The sequence below is a fragment of the Hypomesus transpacificus genome, unplaced genomic scaffold (genome assembly GCF_021917145.1).
Source record: "Hypomesus transpacificus isolate Combined female unplaced genomic scaffold, fHypTra1 scaffold_232, whole genome shotgun sequence".
NCBI classification, from domain to species: Eukaryota; Metazoa; Chordata; class Actinopteri; order Osmeriformes; family Osmeridae; genus Hypomesus; species Hypomesus transpacificus.
In genome coordinates, this window is record NW_025813766.1 from 176,800 (window position 1) to 195,831 (window position 19,032).

Here is a 19,032-nt window from a genome sequence, read left to right on the forward strand (position 1 = left end):
AAACAAGTCAAGGCTAACCCTAGGAGTGAATGGGTCACGCACCGAATCACAATTGCAATGTGGGAATCCTTTGGTTCGGTTTCCCCACAATGACATTATCGGGTGCACCGACAACAGTCATGACTTTTTTATTACCCGACTGTCTGCCATTTTTGCAGCTCTCAAAATACCACATCTATTTCTCGATCCAAGGGCATGATTGCCTTATCAAATGAACCCTCAACAGATCTCTAAAAGCATAGATGTGTGAGGAGGAAAGCAAAAACAAAAACATATCAGCACAAGAGCATGTGTGAGTCATGGAGCTTAGAAGTCAAGGGTGCAAAGCCTTCAGGGCATACAATCAATATTACATTTTCCATTGCCACCTTCATAGCTATTGTAAATGGCTTGTGTCAAAAATAATAACAGGCTGTATCAGGAACCTTGGGCTTGCAATTTTGTTCCATGTGCTGGGAGACCCATCCCCTCTCTCTCCCTCGTTCGGGCTCCACAGGGGTGTTAATGACACCAGTGGCAAACACACACGCACACACACAATGGTGGCAGACAGAGACAAATGCACACACACACACACACAAACACACACAGAATTTTCCTTCGCTCAAATCCTTATCTCCTGACAGTTTCAAGTACAAATGTGGAACTACTGTGTGAATGTGTCCAGAAAGAACGGCTGACACATGCTGCTCAACATGATCAGGCCTTTGTGCATGTTTTGGCCCTGAGCCCATGGCCCAAATTATTAGAGGGTTTGGGAAAGATTAAGATCTTCTTCTCACTTGTGTTGTCATAGCACTCTGGGCAGCAATAAGGAAGATGAGAAGCTCTAATGTGCACACCAGAGGGACTGAAATCCACTCTAGTGAACGGCAGCATGACATCCAGCGCAATTGAAATGGCAGTGGCCTTCGCTTTGAGAACGCTTGATAGCTTAATGTCAAGCACCTAACGTCTTGAATAAAGCATGGGGCAGCAGGGAAGGCTTGCCTGTCAAAAGAGTAATCATCACACAGTGAAAGTGCCCCAACTACTGTAACTGCTCTGTTATTGTGGTAATACAGAGGCTGTGACTGGAGTGGGAAGTCATACTGAAATAATACTAGATGACGGTTAGACAGGGAACCTATTGGAGAGGGCTGTCATGAACTCACTTGGTGTCTGTTTGGGGTTCCTCTGCTCAGGGTTCTGTTTCTGTTCTGTTCAGATGTTCTTCTGATGCCCCCTGGATTTCACCTCAGCAAGTCCTGTCTGAGTGGGTCCCTCTGATCGTTTTTTATTGAAAGAAGAATCTGCAGGAAGTCGCAGAATCCCGATTTATCTCATCTGTGTGTGTGCGTGTGTGTGTTAGTGTGTGTGTGTGTTAGTGTGTGTGTGTTAGTGTGTGTGTGTTAGTGTGTGTTAGTGTGTGTGTGTGTGTTGTTTAGAGAAAAGGCAGGGTGGTGCTGATAGACTTGAGAGGGTGTCAAATGCCACAAGAGCCAGGAGAGCAGGTTAGGACAGGAGCAGCAGAGGCAGAGCTGTGAGTCAGACAGACACAACACCTACATCACAGACATCCAAACACACTGGCCCTCACAGGCGTTTGATCTGTCACCTGGGGGCCAGATGGCAGCTGTCAACAAGATTTAAATAATAACACTAATAGGATTGTTTAAACAGAAATGTTTACCACCCGGGCTACACTCTGATAAACAATCAAAATAGCTTTCTATGTTGTGATCTATAAAAATGACGTTTTATAGATCACTATACACATTTGTTTTTTTGATACTTCACCACAAAATAATATGCCTTTCATGAATCGAAAAGATCAGGAAACACAAAGTCCGCCCACTGACCACACAGCAAACACACACACCCTTTGCAGGTAGGTTACCATCACAAACGTCGTGTTTGAGCAACATGAGAGATGGCTACGCAGGGTGTCCTGAGAGGTGATAAAAAGGTCTGTGACCTTCCCCTAAATGAAAGCTCCCTGTGATTTGTGAGCCAGAGCGAGTTGCTGGAGGACGGAGAGAGTGGGTGGTCTGGCACCCGGTCCTGCTAGTCCCTCTAGCAAACAGTCACATTTACATGCTTTTAGCGGTCAGTGTCCTGGAGCTGTCGTAAATCAGTGGAAGGCTTAACCCTTAGGAGCCACGAGGGGTTAAAGCCGCCAGGGTAGACCGGCTGCCATTCAGACTCTCCATCTCCGCCTGAAAACCAAGCTGCTGAGGACAAGAGCAACAACAACAACAGCAACAGCAACAGCTACCATCGGGATTATCTTAGAGGGCGGTTTTTCTCCGGCTGGAAAACAATAAGAGGAGAGGAATATCGGCGTGAATTCATGACGAAGTCTATTGAATTCACAGAACGGGCCTTTTTCAAAAGTGCGATAAACACACGCTTGAAGCCTTCAGTCACACCGCAAACGAGATCAAATGCATCCTGTGAGCCAGCCTGCTGATGACACCAACCATCCATTATATTAAAGGAAAACAACACTTCTACCAACGTCATCTCTGTTCCATATGCATGAGCAATATAATACTGCTGAAAATGTACTTTTCTTCTCATTTCCCTGCAATATTCCTCCTGAAAGGGCAAACACACACTGTTCCCTCCTGTACAAACGAGCAATCAGAGTCGCAGCAGCACACCTGGCTGTCTCAGCGCTCCAGTGCCGCTCCTGTGAAAGGCCAGCGGGCCGTCTGGAGAATAGGCTCGCCTGTAATTGAGATCCAGGAAGATTATCCTCATTTGATTGTCTAATGAGGGCCTGAATGGGATTCCTACAGTAATAAGAGCCCCATTTGACCAGACTCTGCAGGGGAATTATGTATCTCCCTCCCTCTGCATTCCGTCACAGGCATGGTTAGTCGCTAGTCTTTCCACTGAGGACGACGTGACCACATATGTCCACTTTCACCAGCAGCAAGTCAACTTATCCTCCCACACGACATATGGGAAGCAGTCTGTGGTTATATCAGGCATGTAGATTTTCATTTGTGATGTCTTCATCGGGGCTTGAATCTACCTTTCCATTGTACAGCCATGTGCACTCAACATTTTCAGTAATTGATTTGTTTATTTATTTATTGATAGACGACCATGTTGCTCTGTGGGGGAAAAAAGTAGAAATACATTTCCCCATCGCGTCCAGATTGTAGCGTGGCTAAATCTGATTGATGTAATACGGCAGTGACAATTTGTGACCTGTCAGATTATAATTCCTATCCTCCATTGCTTCATCCATTTTGATGGGGGCCATTTACGTAAGATATATTCTCTGAGATACAGGAAACATGAGCTTGACCTTATGCAACAGTATAAAACATTCTTCTCTCTCTACACACTCAAACACACAGACACACACATACATGCACACAGAACTCAAATGGACATATCGATTAGGCCTGACCAGAATGAGGCACTATGGAATGACACACCACTTAGAGATCATTGCAGAGATGTACACTAAATCAGAGAAAGGGGAATGTGCATTACTGGCTGTGGATAAGAGTTTGCAAGGGGTGAGTACTCATGCATTCATTCAGTGTTTAATCAATGGATTAAACCGTCCATCAATTCCCATATTGATGTTCCATATGACAGCTGCTTATCCACGCTGGGCAGGGAGATACACATTGGCCCTTCAATCATGTTGTGTCGTGTCTGCTGAGAGGAGAGGAGGAGAAAAGAGAAGAAAAGAGGAGTGGAGAGAGGAGAAGAGAGGAGGGGACGGCAGGGGAGGGGACGGGAGGGGAATTGTAAAAGTAGGAGAGTGTAATTCACTGACCACAGCACATGCAATGCCATGGTTACTATAGAAGTGAATACATCATGGAAGACTTGACTGGTCCATTCACATGGGATGGCACCTAATCGATATAAATGCTCTCTACTGATCTGTGTCTTCAGGCCAGTAGCAATCATCAACACCATAACCTTCATCATCATCATCCTCATTGCCATCGTCACCATCATGACTGTCATCATCCTACAGTTTCTGCAGATGGTGTGCTACTTCATGCTGCATTGCATGACACTCGGCCATACTAACATCATGTTTAGTCACATATCGACTGCACTGCAGAGGCGATCAATCTGCGGTCAGGAAAGGCAAGAGCAAGGAGAGTCCATCCTCACATCATCTTCATGTCTGGCTCTCAACGCCTTCTGTCTCAGACAGCTACATGATAAACACTTAATGAACAAGTGGTCTGCTCACCTCAGTTGTCTTGTTCGAGAGCATGGGGGAGAAACGCAAGTCAATAAATGAAAACGGCGTGCTTGCACAACAAAAAATTATTCTCACTACTGAACCATTGCAGTACTTGGACCTTCCCTGACTAAACGCACACGGCCTGATGAGCAACTTCCACCAGCTGTGTTGTCAAGTTGTCTGTTCCTAGTTCTAAAGTGTGTGTATGCAGTCATTTCATTGTCCCTTGGAGATTACCTGACCAATATGCTGGTGTGTAATGTAGTATATAATTAATTCATTTATCTCAATGAGGATCTCTCTCTCTCTCCCAGATATGACATAAACATAAATAATTGTCATCATGTTGCCAGTAGCTAAAAACTAAAAGCCATTTCATTAATCAGACATTCAAGGTGGGTGAGTTACATGATTTTGATATATAATGCAGTTGTTTCACAGGAAATGGGAGATAATGATCCACAGCTGGCCAGGTAATTAAACACACTGTGCATGGTGCCTGTCAGGGAGCCCTATATGACGAGCCAGATGACAATGACAGGCTTCATGTACCTTCAGAAGGGACAACACACAATAACGTCAGCAAACTGTTTGTTTAGCATAAAAATGACAGTTAATAACCAAGTGCATTTACTTGCACCTGGAACTTTCTGAAATAAGGACTGTGTGTTAAGGGACTGTGTGTAATTTGAGCAGTTAGCTAAGAGTCATGTCCATTACCTTTAGAGTACAGAGACTATGGTTCTTATAATAATAATAATACTAATAATTGATAACCACATCCACCTCTCAGGTTGGTCAAATTTTGACAATTTCAAATATTCTGTTGACAACAATACTCAGCGTTACTAATCACAGTTTCGTTAAGTCCCCTTTAGCCAGAGGGCTGGGATGAGAGTAGACAATGATAAATGTGTATGGGTCAGCATAAAGGTCTTTGATCTATAGAAGGCTATATATAGATCTGAAATACCATATGCGGTCACTGGTGTTGGTGCTAACCTGTGTGTGTGTGAACGAGTGTGCAGAGGTGTGTGCGTGGGGGTGTGCGTGTGTGACTGTGCGAGTGTGTGTTTGTGCATTTGTATGTGTACACTTGTGACTGTTTAGATCAATGGTCATCCCCCAATAGGAGATGCCCTCATAAATCATTGTTTGTTGATCAGCTGTCAGGAGGCGTATCCTAATTATACCAGCTTCTCAGCTTCCCTGGTTGAATAAAGACTGAGACCGCACAAGCACCTACAATTACATGGTGTTAGGTGCGTGCGTGTGTGTGTGTGTGTGGGGGGGGGGTGCTTGAGGGGTGATGAAGGCTAGATCAGTGGGTAGTGGTGCAGGTGTGTGTGTGTGTGTGTGTGTGTGTGTGTGTGTGTGTGTGTGTGTGTGTGTGTGTGTGTGTGTGTGTGTGTGTGTGTGAAGGGTGTGTTGGAGGTCTGGGACAGCGTACCATGGAGGCCTGCAGTGGGAAGTCTGGTATGAGATATCGCACATGCAATTCCAATGCTTCAGTGGAGGCTGTCACGACAGGGACAAGTCAGCTCTCTGCTTCAGATTTGTCAGAGCCCAGTGTATTTGTTACTGGGATCATTCTATCACTTTGATCTATAGTAGCCGGACTGGTGCTCCAGCTTCAACCTGAACACACCATCCGGCCATGTCGTCATCGCTATCACTCCCACAGACAGCCAGTCTAAACAATACAAGTTCAGGCGCTGTGCTTTAACAGTACAAGTCCTATGGGGATAATCCCTGGGATTCAGCGTGCAGTTTGACCCATTGTGGCATTCTTCCCACTGCATACTTCTGGATATTACCTTACACACCATGAGTAAAGGGTAAGCAGAAGAGAAGAAGAATCCATCAGGTTTCTGAGAGGTGGACTCAGCCAAAGGGCAAGGCAGCTCGTCGCTGGGTAAAAAACCCAGTGGTTAAGTGCTCAAGGTCTCGTATTGGCTTTCAGTGTCATTAACTTTTCAGCAGTAAGCAGGTTTCTGTCGCCACTGACCAGATTGCTTTAAATGCATGGCAATTACACGGTTGAGGTTGGTGCTTAAAAGATGAGGAAAGTATAGTTTCTGTAGTAAGACCCTTTGTAATGGGATTATTAGTGAGTCTCACTGTAAAAGGAGCTCTATCACTCTCTCAATCCCTCTCTATCTCCCCTCTTTCTTTCTTTCTTGCTTCCCTCTTTCTATCCCCCTCTTTTTCTCTCCCTCTCCCTCTCTTTCTCTCTCTCTCTCTCTCTCTCTCTCTCTCTCTCTCTCTCTCTCTCTCTCTCTCTCTCTCTCTCTATCCTTGTCACTCCCTCTCTTCCTCTCTCTTTCCACAGGATTACTTCCCAGTGATATACAGTACCTTTGCCATTCACCCCATGCTAATTACTGGATTACCCCTCCTAATTAAGGAATCTGAAAGGGTACTTTAATAATTCATAGAATCACAGTGGTACCATTTCTTTTATGACATGCTCTCTCTCTCTCTCTCTCTCTCTCTCTCTCTCTCTCTCTCTCTCTCTCTCTCTCTCTCTCTCTCTCTCTCTCTCTTCTTCATCTCTCTCTCTCTCTCTCTCTCTCTCTCTCTCTCTCTCTCTCTCTCTCTCTCTCTCTCTCTCTCTGTCTCTCTCTCTGTGTCTCTCTCTCTGTCTTTCTCTCTCCAGCCCTCCTTCGATCTTTTTCTTCAGAGGTAGCGTGTCCTGAAGTGACTAGCGTAACACTCTCTCGTTATTCATTTTCACAGTTAAAAACGTGTTAGCTGGAGGCTTTAACACAGCTTTAGTATGTTTAAGTCGTGCTGAGCCTATCAGAGAAGCCATGCAAGTCCTTTCCCTTTGATATATATTTGCGGAATAATGTGCAGGTTTGAAAATCAATGAGCGGCCCCTTTTGATCACAGCCACATCCCCTCGTCTGGGCGTTGGTTAAAAATAGCTGGTGTGCGTCCTGTCACCTAGTCTACACGCTGATGCACATCAGTGAAGGTTCTGTCAGATGAACTTCCTCTAGGAAAAGCAACCCACACAGACACAAGCACACACACACACACACACACACACACACACACTTGGCATCCCCTAACAACACAAGATACACAGCCTAAAATATAAAGAGACATGTTGTTATTCCTCTGGTATTTCCCTGCCAAAGAGCAGTGAAAAGCACAAAATGGGTCATCCAAAACCCTGTAACAGCAATCGTGTGTGTTTGGCTCCTGCAGTAAGAGCCAGGGCAGTGTGGGAGCCTGTGGGGATTCATAATGACCCAACCACAGCCGTTCTTGGTTGGTAGCAGGCTCGCTGAGGTGTTCAACCAAATGAACAAGTCAAAGGAGCCATGAGGGGTATATGTCCCAACTCCTCAGACCCGTAGCAGCTAGTGCTCCCCGCTGGCCCCAGACAATCTACAGCTACCCAGAAGCACCTGCCGCGGCCCTCTGCACTCGGCTGCATTTGTGCCGGTGCTCCGCCGACTCTCTCTGTGGAACGACGTCTGCCTCTGTCAGTACGACCAGTCAGACTGTTACTCCGGCGCAGTCTGCAAGACTCACGCAGAGACGGGAACTCCAGGGAGCCAATAAAATCATCTTGCAAATCTTGTTAAGAGGAGCCGGGCGCTCCCGACTGTGTTGTGAACTCTCGAACATACCGTCAGATTTGCTTGTTTATTTTTCTGGGGATCTTAAAGGTGTAGCTCGTGGCTTGTCGGTATGTATATTTTATGAATATTACATTTCTCCATAATGGATATAGATTTGCCATACCGAGTATGAATTGTTCATTGGCACATGAATAATTCAGGGTTCCATCTTTCTTAAAAATGCCCTCCAAAATGCAGTGCTGGGGAGGTGCCTGGAGGGAAGGCGTGAGGACGACCAAGACACGAGGGAAATGTGGTTGACTTACCTCTCATATCTTGGCACAGCCTGGTGTTTTTTTCTCCCCTTTCTTCAAAAACCATCTGAAGTTATCTCTGCATCACTGGCCGCACATAGGCCTGTTCCGTCTACAGGCTGTTAATGGACTTTTTGGCAGCCATTCTTGCCGTGTTGCGCTGTTGTGTCCGAGATTCCGGCAAGATGCTGCTACTGCATCTGTGTTGCTTCTTAGCTAATGACCAAGGCAGATGGGGAGAGCTTGTTGTCACTTGTTGGATTTGTCTTTTTTTTCAATTGATACAAAAAGGTTACATTGACGTTGTTGGAGCCATATGATCTTTGTGTGGTCATGTCTTTAAAAGGCATACTGTTAAACTAACATTAGATTATTATTTTAAAAAATTAAACTGTCCAATAACAACGGTTATCAGCTCATTTGGAATTAGTTCAGGCTAACAGCTGTGATGCGGCAGCTCTGGTTGTACGAATCCGCTCTCATATCACAAACATAAAGAGTTGATGGAGAAAAGAACACAGCCTGACATCACATCTGAAATATACAACAATTACAACAAAACAAGAGAAAAAAAGAAAGAAACAACCACAAATCTGTTTTTAGCTTCCCGCCTACATATTCAGCATCGAGATGGGGACATGTTATGTTTTGGGAGACATGGGGGGTGAGAGCCTATCAGAAACACTGTAGTATTAGCATAGCCTTCATTAAAAGCAGCCCGGGCCCTGTGGTAAGAGAACCATGCTTCCTGTAAAGATCCTCGGGGGGTTTGGTGTACTAATTATTTACTGAAGCAGCAGAGACTTTCAAATGAGACCCCGTGCTGCTGCTAGCTGCGAGGGGGGCGCCCTAATGCCGTAACCTGGGTAACATGATGAACTGAAGGGAGTGCAGGAGAAAGAGAAAGATGGAGAGAGAGGGGGGAGAGGGCATCGGAGAGGGAGAGAGCGAGGGGAGGGGGAGAGGGTGGGAGAGAGAGAGGGAGAGGGCAGGAGAGAGATATGAAGTGGGCAACAGAGAGAGAAAGATGGGTGAGTGGGAGGGGGAGGAAGAGAGAGGGAAGAGGGAGAAGGCAGGAGAAAGAGGGGGAACAGGGAAGGAGAGAGAGAGAGATGAAGAGGGCAGGAGAGAGAGGTTGCATGCTGAGACCAGAGTTGGCGGGTGGGCAGGGGGGGGGTGGGAGGGGGGGTGGTGGGGGCACAGCAGCAGCAGTCTGGTATTAGGTTACATATGAATGTGAATGAATGGCCAACTGGTTGTCCCTGGATTTGGGCTACGGGGCTTCCCCCCCTAAGCTGTTGTTTCAGACAGGCCTTGCCTAATCCTGAGTGAGAGGGCAGTGGGAGGCCCTGATTGTTTGTGTCCGTTATCACTAACTAGAAAGAAGGAGGAGGGTGTGTGTGTGTGTGCGTGTGTGTGTGCGTGTGTGTGTGTGTGCGTGTGTGTGTGTGTGTATGTTCGTGTGTGTGGGGGGGGGCACACGGTTTTAAACACAAATGCAGTTTGAATGCCTTGTACTGGGTGCTGTGATCCCACCAGCATACCACACAATTAAGCCTCAGTACTGAGGTAAAATGTTGAGGCCATAGGTCTGGGTTATCATCTAGCTAAGCAAAATGTGGGTCTTCTCAACCTCCAAAGCTTCCACCCCCTAGCCCCAATCCCAGCCCCAGCCCCAGCTCCACTCCCACCCCAAGCTCGTAGACGAGGGGGAGGGGTATGTGGTCTTAAACCCATGCATCTGGGATGAGAGCCAAACAGACTTTCCTCAGCAGATAAACACATACAATCGTGCATGCAGCTCTAATAAACTTCCCCTACATTTGATTTTCGAGGACCACCATTATGCAATCTGTAGATTGCGGTCGCTGAAATTCATTAAGTTTTGTAGTTTTACAGCAACCTCTGAACATGTCTCCAACAGAAACACCTAAAGCAGTGAGCAACTGATAAAAATGGCACTCTATAAAGCTTTAATCTGGATTTAGATGTTTTTTTCTTTTTTTGTGCCTGCATATAGTAAAATTGAGATATTAGTCTAATATTGGGGATTTATGTCAGTTTAATGGAGATTAAATATACACATGTGTGTTGGAAAGTGCATAAGGCTGTGGGCCTGGCTGTAATAACATAAGATAAACATCTAGCACAGTGCTGCAATTAATCTCCAAACAAGGTTATATAAACCCCAAACTGACCACAATCAAGCCAAGCGACTTGTATAATTGCTTTCCAAACAAAGCTAGATTACATTTAGAGTTTGGAGGTTAATCTGTATGAATTTCACGTTACCAACTCAAAGCCTTTTTTCGTACAAAGCTCTGTTTATTTGGGCTGTTTCAAGCCCAAGCTTTTTTACTTTTCATCCAAAGCGCTGCAAAGATCCACACAGCACATTCCAAGTTATGGAGCGTGTGAAAGGCACGCGTAAGACTTTGATTTAACTGTGACCACTGCTGCAGACTTCCAATAAGGAAGAGCAGGTGTGCCTCAGAGAGCCTCTGTCCCTATCAACAGACTGATGAATGACCTGGACAGATATGAGACTGACCTGTCTTAATGAGATTTCACCCATTGTCAGAGTTGATTCCTGCTGGTGTGATTGAACTGTTGTTTCTGTGTGCTGTGTGACAACAGTAGAGAGACTCCAGGGCCACTCAGGATGGCCTTCTGCCTGTCCCCACTCTCTTCCCCAGGCTTCTAGAAAAGCCTGTCTGTAAGGAAGGCCTGAAAAACAGACCACCTTGTGAATGAATAAGGCCCCCACATCCGCTAGGGCCTGGGTGGCTTTCTTCACTCCCAGCTACAAACATCCATCAGTGACTCAACTGCTATTTTATTTCCAGTTCAAGTCAAATTTCAGTTTAACCCAGGTTTTATATTAATATTGCACCTTTCTGTGTCTTTGAGTGTGTGTGTGTGTTTGTGTGTGTGTGTGTGTGTGTGAGAGAGAGAGAGAGAGAGAGAGAGAGAGAGAGAGAGAGAGAGAGAGAGAGAGAGAGAGAGAGAGAGAGAGAGAGAGAGAGAGAGAGAAAGAGTGCGTGCTGCTGTAGTGCTAGAACACCATGAGGGAATTGAGCCCTTCGACTGCCCTCTCTCAAATGCGAAGGAGTGGTAAATATCAGCCGAGCAGATGGGCCTGATGCTTTGTGTGTGTGTGTGTGTGTGTATGCGTGTGTGTGGTATCAGTAGTGTGTGTGTATGTGTTTGTGTGTTTGTGTGTGTCTGTGTGTCTGTGTGTGGTATCTGTAGTGTGTGTGTGTGTGTGTTTGTGTCTATATGAGTGTACATGTGTGTGTGGGCCTGATGATCTCTCTCTGCCTTCCCTGCAGAGGGAGGGAGCAGCAAATGGATAAGCTATCAACAGCAGGAGTAGCTTGGGGCCAAGACAGGAGCAGACTGGCTGACTGGTTGGCTGACTGACTGACTGGCTTGCTGACTAAATATCAAGCTCTGCAGAAGCCTGTTAGTGACCATTTAGTTAAATCATGTATGTTGGAGAAAGGAAACATCTAAAACGCCCTGGACAGTGGGCCCTGATGACCAGGGATGAAGACCAGGGATGTAACGGACTGGACTGCACACCACCAACGCATGGAGAAGTGGGGATTGGACAATTACAGGATTGGACATCCACAGACTGTGACAGAGACAAGCCAACTAGAGGTTTTCCTCTCAGGAGGAAGACAGCGGTGACATGTTTCTGATGTCTGACTCTCTAAGCATATTGCATATCAGAAGATGAGCCCCTTTAGCCATTCGTTGTCAGGTAGGGGTCTTTGTAAAGGTGTCACGTACTGCACCAGGCCCTGACACTCTGGCTTGTATGAATGATTTAAACGCTCAAGGGAATTACTTTTCTTTGTCACCACAATCTCTCCCGCCCCCCCCCCTCACATACACACACCCATCACTGGATTTCAAGGATGGTATCTCTTTCAATGTCTCCTGAGCATTCAGAATTTCCATTTATTTATTTAAAGAGAAGGAAATTTCAACGGGTCACTAATTTCATTTTGCCGTGTACTGGTGGCACTAACCCAGAGCAGATATTTCAGTGGAACACAAAATCAATGTTTAGATTCTACTGGGAATCGCCCCAGAATCCATTAGTAACTTTGACCAATAGGTCAGCTAAAGTAATAGCTGGATAAATGTTTTATTACAGATTTGCAAACCGACTTAATGGGAAGGCTAAAGCCTATGCAGTCATGCATGACCAATATTCATCATTAGATCCGATTGCTGTAATGAACACAATCGGTCTGTGGCCAGGCCTCCAGAGTTCTGATGTGTAGTCTGTCAGGTGTGATTGTGTGTGTGTGTGTGTGTGTGTATGTGTGTGTGTGTGTGTGTGTGTGTGGGGGGGGGGGGTTGCAGTAGCCTGACCCTCATCAAGACAATGGCAGTATCTAGAATTAGGAACAGGGTTAGATAGTTTACAGCACGGCCTTTCTCATCCAAGGTGAGGAAAGTAGAACACCTTTGTGATAGCACACATCTGACATAATTAAAGGCAAGCAGTTAAAGTATTTTGTTATTAATGAGACATGTAATTAATTAATCCACAACATTTATTTGGACAATACCTCCAATGTTTTTTTTATTTTTTATGTGAATTAGAGCATTAAGTATTACAGCTGTTTTGTGATCTCAGTAAAATAACTTTTGTATCCTTTCTCAAATACGATATTTACCTCCAAATGTCTTATGGGCTGTATCAAAGCACACCCACATTCATGCAGTTTTAGTTTTTAACTAAAATGATTAACAGTGACCCAAAATAGCAGTTATTTTAGGAGTAACAAGCAGTGAGTATGAATAGAATGTTCTGGCATTCTATTCATTCTTGGTGCTCCATGGTTCCTTTCTACTAGCATTCAAAAGGATATTTTGTGTTTCAGCTTAAAGGGAGAGATTGAGACCGACAGAGGAATGAGCTCACTGGCCAGGCAGGGGGGCTCTCACACAGAGAGGGAAGGCTCTCACTTCCGACGCCGTAGCTAAGAGGCCGCAGTCTCACCAATCACGGCGCTCAGAGGGTTTGGCGCGCGCAATTCAATTTCTTAAAGGCACGGAGCCCCTTTTTCAGTGAGCAAGATGAGAAAAACAGACCATCTGTGAATGATTTGAACAGGAACACATTTCAACACCAACGTTTTACAAGTATTTCTTTTTTGTTTTTATTAAATGTGAATTCACACATGTCAGTTAGAGTCCATCATTTCAGTTGAGTCTCAACAATATTCTCATGTAGCCTACATACAAAATAGGCATAAATCTGTCACATCATCCTTTTACCCTTTTCAAACCCAACTTACATCTGTGTACATACATTATATTCACAAACTGAAAGGACAGTTGATGGTGGTATGTACTTGTTTATTAAAAGATGAGTCAAAGAGAGATTCACACTTGGAATGTGAAGTAACTACTGCCTAGAACTCCAACAATATGTCTTGGCATATAATTAGGTCATATTCCAAACCTTGTAACCAAACAGACTTCATATGTAAGACCCACATAAAAATAAACAATATCTGTTTTAAGTGCAAGAAATAAAAATACAGGTTTGTGGTAAATGTCTTAAGAAAAGAAGGCAGTCTTCAGTTGAAAATAAGTTTCATTTCATGAAACAGGACTATGGAATGTTTTTTGCTTGTTTGACCTATGCCAGACCACCCACATAGTAACATACCTATTTCAGCACTTCTTTCTCTTTACATTTTGGGTCAGATTCACTTTGTTTTGGTTACATGCCTAATATCCAATCAGGTGAGTCTAATAACATTCAAATCGGGACATTTTGTTTGTTTTTTACCTATGCATCACACCACACGGCCGTATTTTGTCATTTTGTATCAGTTCCAGCTGATTGGGTTTTTCCCTGTCAGGGCAGGTTTCAGCATTATGACAGGTAAGCATGTTGACAGTGCACATGTCTGTTTTTCCATCACTTGCTACAAAAATGCAGATGGTCTGTATTTAAGAGTATATTGCACAAAAAATGAGGGGGGGAAAAACAGTATGTGCCATAAAAAATACCAAAATCCAGTTTCACACCTGCGATTTGGGACCCATCCACATATCACGAGTATGATATACATAAACTCCTAGCTTTACTATATTACAGTACATATACAATCTTGAAACTAGTTTCAGCACTGAGGTATGTGTTCCCCATGATGCCATTGTATCGTCTACAAATACTCAACAAATCTGCTCTACAACTGTACAAAAACCTAGCTTAAAATCACAAGGCATTTTGATGCAAGTTTTAATTTAACTTAATCCTTAAAACCAGGACTCCCTTGCATGCTAAAACAAATGATAAAGGGAAGAAGTGCCTGAAACTCACTGAAAGCACAGTAAGAACATTCCCTTTTTACTGTACAAAAATATGCCTGAAAATATCTTACTTTCTTTTAAAAAGATGAGGTCTGTTATGTATCAAAATGTTTCCCCCACAACTGTATTCTGAAGAGGTTTAGGCTGCTTAATTTTTAAATCAGGAGGTAAACGGAATCAGTTACAAAAAACAAACGTCTGCGGCATATAGAAATTACATAAACCGTTGTAAAGTAACATCCTGAACATTGTCAGTTCACAGATTTGCTTTGAGTCAGTCCACAGTCCTACGTTTTCACTTCCCTGCAGTTTTAAGAGGATAAGATGCATAGAAGTTCACAGATTTTTCCCTTTGTGGTCCGTTTTAGCTGAACAGTAATTGTAGACCTACAGAAAAATCCATAAAACCCTGTCATGCTGCCAGAAAAACGTCTGCAGACTTTTTTGCTACAGTACCAGCTTCATAAGCATCTAATTCCTCAAACCTCACCTCGCCTCCTCCCCCAGACCCCAACAAACCACAGAGGAGGCAGGGCTAGGAACAACTTGAACGGGACGTATAATTTAATTTCTTCTTCTCTGTTATTACTCGGATCTTTTCAATTTAGTAAGTGAACACCAAGTCAGAAAAGTTTGCCTCCAACCAGTCCCCTGCTATCATTTCACTGAGCTCTGGTGTGCAATAGTCTGGAAATTCGAAGTGAGAGCCCAGACTGCCCTCGCTAAAAGAGTCCAAGTCCTTATCCACAAGAGAGAGGGAGAGATTTCCTGAATTCGGGTTGCCCAGCTCTGAGCCTTGAGAGTTAGGGGCGAAATTTAAACTGAAGTCAAAAAGCAAGTCATCCGCGTCCTCGCTGGAACTGGAAGATGTGGAAACAGACCGCGATGATGCTGGTGAAACTGAAGCAGGGTACATTGTGCTCTGCTTTGTAATGTTCTTGAAATTGTAAAACAGTCTGTTCGGTGCCGCATTCCGTACCTCTTCATACATGCTCGTCCCCTCGGACTCAGCAGAGGAGCTCAAAGTTGGGCTCGCGGGAACTTTTGCTACATTATATGGCCTCATCTGCTCCTCGTCCTCTCGTTTAATCCGCATACGAAAGTCCTCCTCGTAGTCATCATCGTCCTCATCATCACTTGGTTCACTTTTGACAGTCTTTGTAACTTTTAAGTTTGGGAATACACAGTCATCTCCATAACCATGGGATGATTTAGAACCGGTCTTAGTCTTTATTTTCGCGCATTTCTTGCCAGGAGTTTTCGCCATTTTTCCGCATTTCTCCGGAGATGGTGCTGATGATTTTGAACCGTCAAGCTTTGGTTTTTTCTTGGGTCTGTACTTATAATCGGGGTAGTCAGCCATGTGTTTTAGCCGGAGCCTTTCGGCTTCTCTGATGAAGGGAATCTTTTCACTGTCCTTCAGCATCTTCCACCGCTTTCCCAGCCGTTTGGAAATTTCTGCGTTATGCATGTCCGGAGACTGCTCCATGATCTTTCTCCTCTCAATTTTCGACCAAACCATAAAAGCGTTCATTGGTCTTTTGATATGACCAGTTGCTGTCTTGCACCAGTCGGGGTTGATCGGTACCGGGCTGCACGCCATAAATTCACTCTCCTCCGAGTCGGTAGCATCCCTGGACATGCTACCCTCCGTCTCGCTGTTGTCTGTGTGCTGCACCATGGTCCCGTTACAAAGTTATCTTCCCCCGGACGCTGCAGTGTTTCTCACAGCTCCACTGCCAAATCACTCTTTTCTGTTCACCAGTGTGTCCTCGTTCTCTTATGTCTCCAAGCTCTGCACTCTTTTCCAGAGTTACAAACTGCCTTCTTAACTAGTTATTAGCTTTTTCATGTCGATTACGTCATTGATATCTATCCAATCACGTCTGTTCCACTCCGCCCTTACAGACTCCATACAGTCCCTTAACCCTTTATTCCGCCCTCCGCAGCTTTTCATTGGAGGTGGGATTTGTAGGTGGGTCTTGGTGCGGAGTGTCTGGACTCATGCTGAGCGAGACTGGCATATTAAATACACACTCTGAGCACAGAGCTCCAAATATGAACATGCAACTAACCTAAAACCACAAAGACCAAAACCCTCATACTTAGATGGCAGTCAGCCTGCTGAATTTGTAGAGATTTTAGACCCTAGCAGTAAGGACTAGGTTAGCGAAGAGCCATGGTCGGGTATTTGACTGCGCCTTGTAAAAAAACAACAACAAAAAACAACAACAACAAATTGTTCATCGCGGTTGTTGTCTTTATTTCTTTTTGTTGTTTTTTCTAAATTAGATACTGAAGCTGAAGGTGGCGCTTGGACACTGTTGCAGCGCACCGTTTGGCCACATAGTGTCAAGATAAAAACGGACTTCGAAATCAGCATCCACACTGATATTCCACAGTTCTCATAGCCAAGAACAGCGTCACACTTTTATTAGAAGGTGTTAATTGTTTCCTGTTTTCATGGTTTAAGACACGCGAATTAAATATTCTCATCAGCCTGCTTGCCATTTCTAGTGTCCATTGTGTCTTATTCACACCTTTTTTAGTAATACATTTATATATATTGAAGATTTATCAGTTTATTTGTCTCAACCAGCGGAATATAAATATTACAAAAACTGTAGTGTGAATACAATACAAATACCAAATTTCTCCTCTGATAAACAATTTCAGCTGAAATTCCACACACCATCACACTGTCAGACATGCAGACAGATAAACAGCAACATTGGATGTGCATCCTTGAGCCTCATGCTGGAGCCCTGCTGAGTTTGCTGTGTCAAGAGGGAGCAACAGCAGGAGAGAGAGGTATTGGAGTCTGGCTGCCTGCTGGTCCGCTGCAGGCTGCTCTCTTCTTCATGGGCTCTGGGTGGCAGCCAGCAGGACTAGGCGAGTCTGGCCGATAAGACTTCCTGCTTTTTTCCTCGTCCCCTAGAGGGCAATCACTTACCCTTTTGAATCCCTCCCCCCACCTAGCCGGTGAGCTGTTTTCCCCAGCCGGGTCTTATGAAGTGTCTCCACTGATACAGAAAGAGAGGGAGTGAGAGAGAGAGACAGAGGGAAAGAGAGAGAGAGAGAGAGAGAGAGAGAGAGAGAGAGAGAGAGAGAGAGAGAGAGAGGAAAATGGGACAGAGAGAAGGAGGAGAGAGTAAGCGTGTGCGTGTGTGTGAGCGAGATGAGGATATGCATGGAAAGAGGGAGAGAGAGAGAGAGTCTCCTCGCTATTCCCAGTCAGGGCGCAGACAGTCAGGCAGGCTCTGAGACAGATACTGCTGAAATGCTTTATCATGACCGCCCTGTGCTGATTAAGCCTTATCAGATATATGTGGACGGGTTCACAGTCTCAGGACGGTTTTTTCACACATACACACACACATGATTCAGACCTGCATCTTCATGAGGGATTCTTGTGACTAGTTGTCATACAATTCTGGAAAGTATCTTGATTTCCTAAAATATCTGAACAGATGTATTTAGGGTGCAGCTTGATTGATGCCATTCATATATACAAACATGAAGCTTACATTCCACACAAACAGTCGCCTTTCCTATTGTGAATACCACCAGGTTGAGTGGATGTTAGACCTGCATCTAATGTGGTCCACCTTTATACTACATATAGACTCTGTCCTGTCGTCACATCTCTCCCCGGTCTGTTCAGCAGCAGCAGAAGGCCTTTATGATAGCTCCATGGTGAACATGAATCACAGGGCTGCCTAATGACGAGCATGTAGGGCGGCCGGCCTGCTCATTAGCATGGCTCATTATTGGCTGAGAATGAGGTGCTGGTGTCAGCCCATGCAGGGACGATGACTCATCCCAGGGAGGGTCTAAGCGCCATTGCGTGAATCCACCAGACACCAGGGAGGAGGAAAACAGTGACGGCCCCCTTGTCAACTCCCCCCTCCCTCCACCTATCTTCCAACACCCCCTCCCTCCACCTATCCTCCAACACCCCCTCCCACCCCTCTCCCACTCCCCTCTCCTCCCCTCTCCATCCCCGTTCCAGTGGCTGAGGTTGGCATCTGGGACCAGCGAAAGGTGAAAATACAGAAAATGAGATTAGGAGTTGCGGGGTCAGCCACAGGATGTCCTTCATTCATATGCGTAATGATTGCAAAAATGAAAAATGAGAAAAAGTTCCAGAAAGATAAAAACCGACCGAGCCTTTTTTTTCTCACTGCCTCTTTTTGAATGCCTTTAACTCAAACTCTTAATGTTTTTTTTGTCGCTTTTCCTGTTTGGATAAAGGAAGGCAATATTTTTATTCCGATGCAGTGGAGTGTTGAATTAAGTGAGCGTTTTCATGTAGGAACACTGAAAGGAGAAATAATTCCCTGCAGTAAAAAAAAAAAAAAAGAGAGCAGCTGCTGCTTGCACAAAGGGGCAGAGAGGCATGGATCAATACTCCCCCTCACTAGGGGCTATCTGATGGACCACAACCTTGGATCCGCCAGCTCCTCTGCATAGCCTCCAGACAGGTGTTAGCTTCTGGACGATTCAATCTGATGGATTCACAATAGGAACCTCAATGAGTGCTGAGAAAGCAAGACAGAATAAGAGACTTGCTTTTGGGTGCACA

General features: G+C 44.9%; 1 protein-coding gene across 1 annotated transcript; it reads right to left on the minus strand.

Annotated features, from left to right (window-relative positions):
• Positions 1-13,464: 13,464 nt before the first annotated feature.
• Positions 13,465-16,306, minus strand: sox11a (SRY-box transcription factor 11a). Its single transcript, XM_047014274.1, is given in 2 exon segments — positions 13,465-15,155; positions 15,157-16,306. Coding segments are annotated over 2 exon segments (1,023 nt in total). The 5' UTR covers positions 16,129-16,306; the 3' UTR covers positions 13,465-15,104.
• Positions 16,307-19,032: the final 2,726 nt, after the last annotated feature.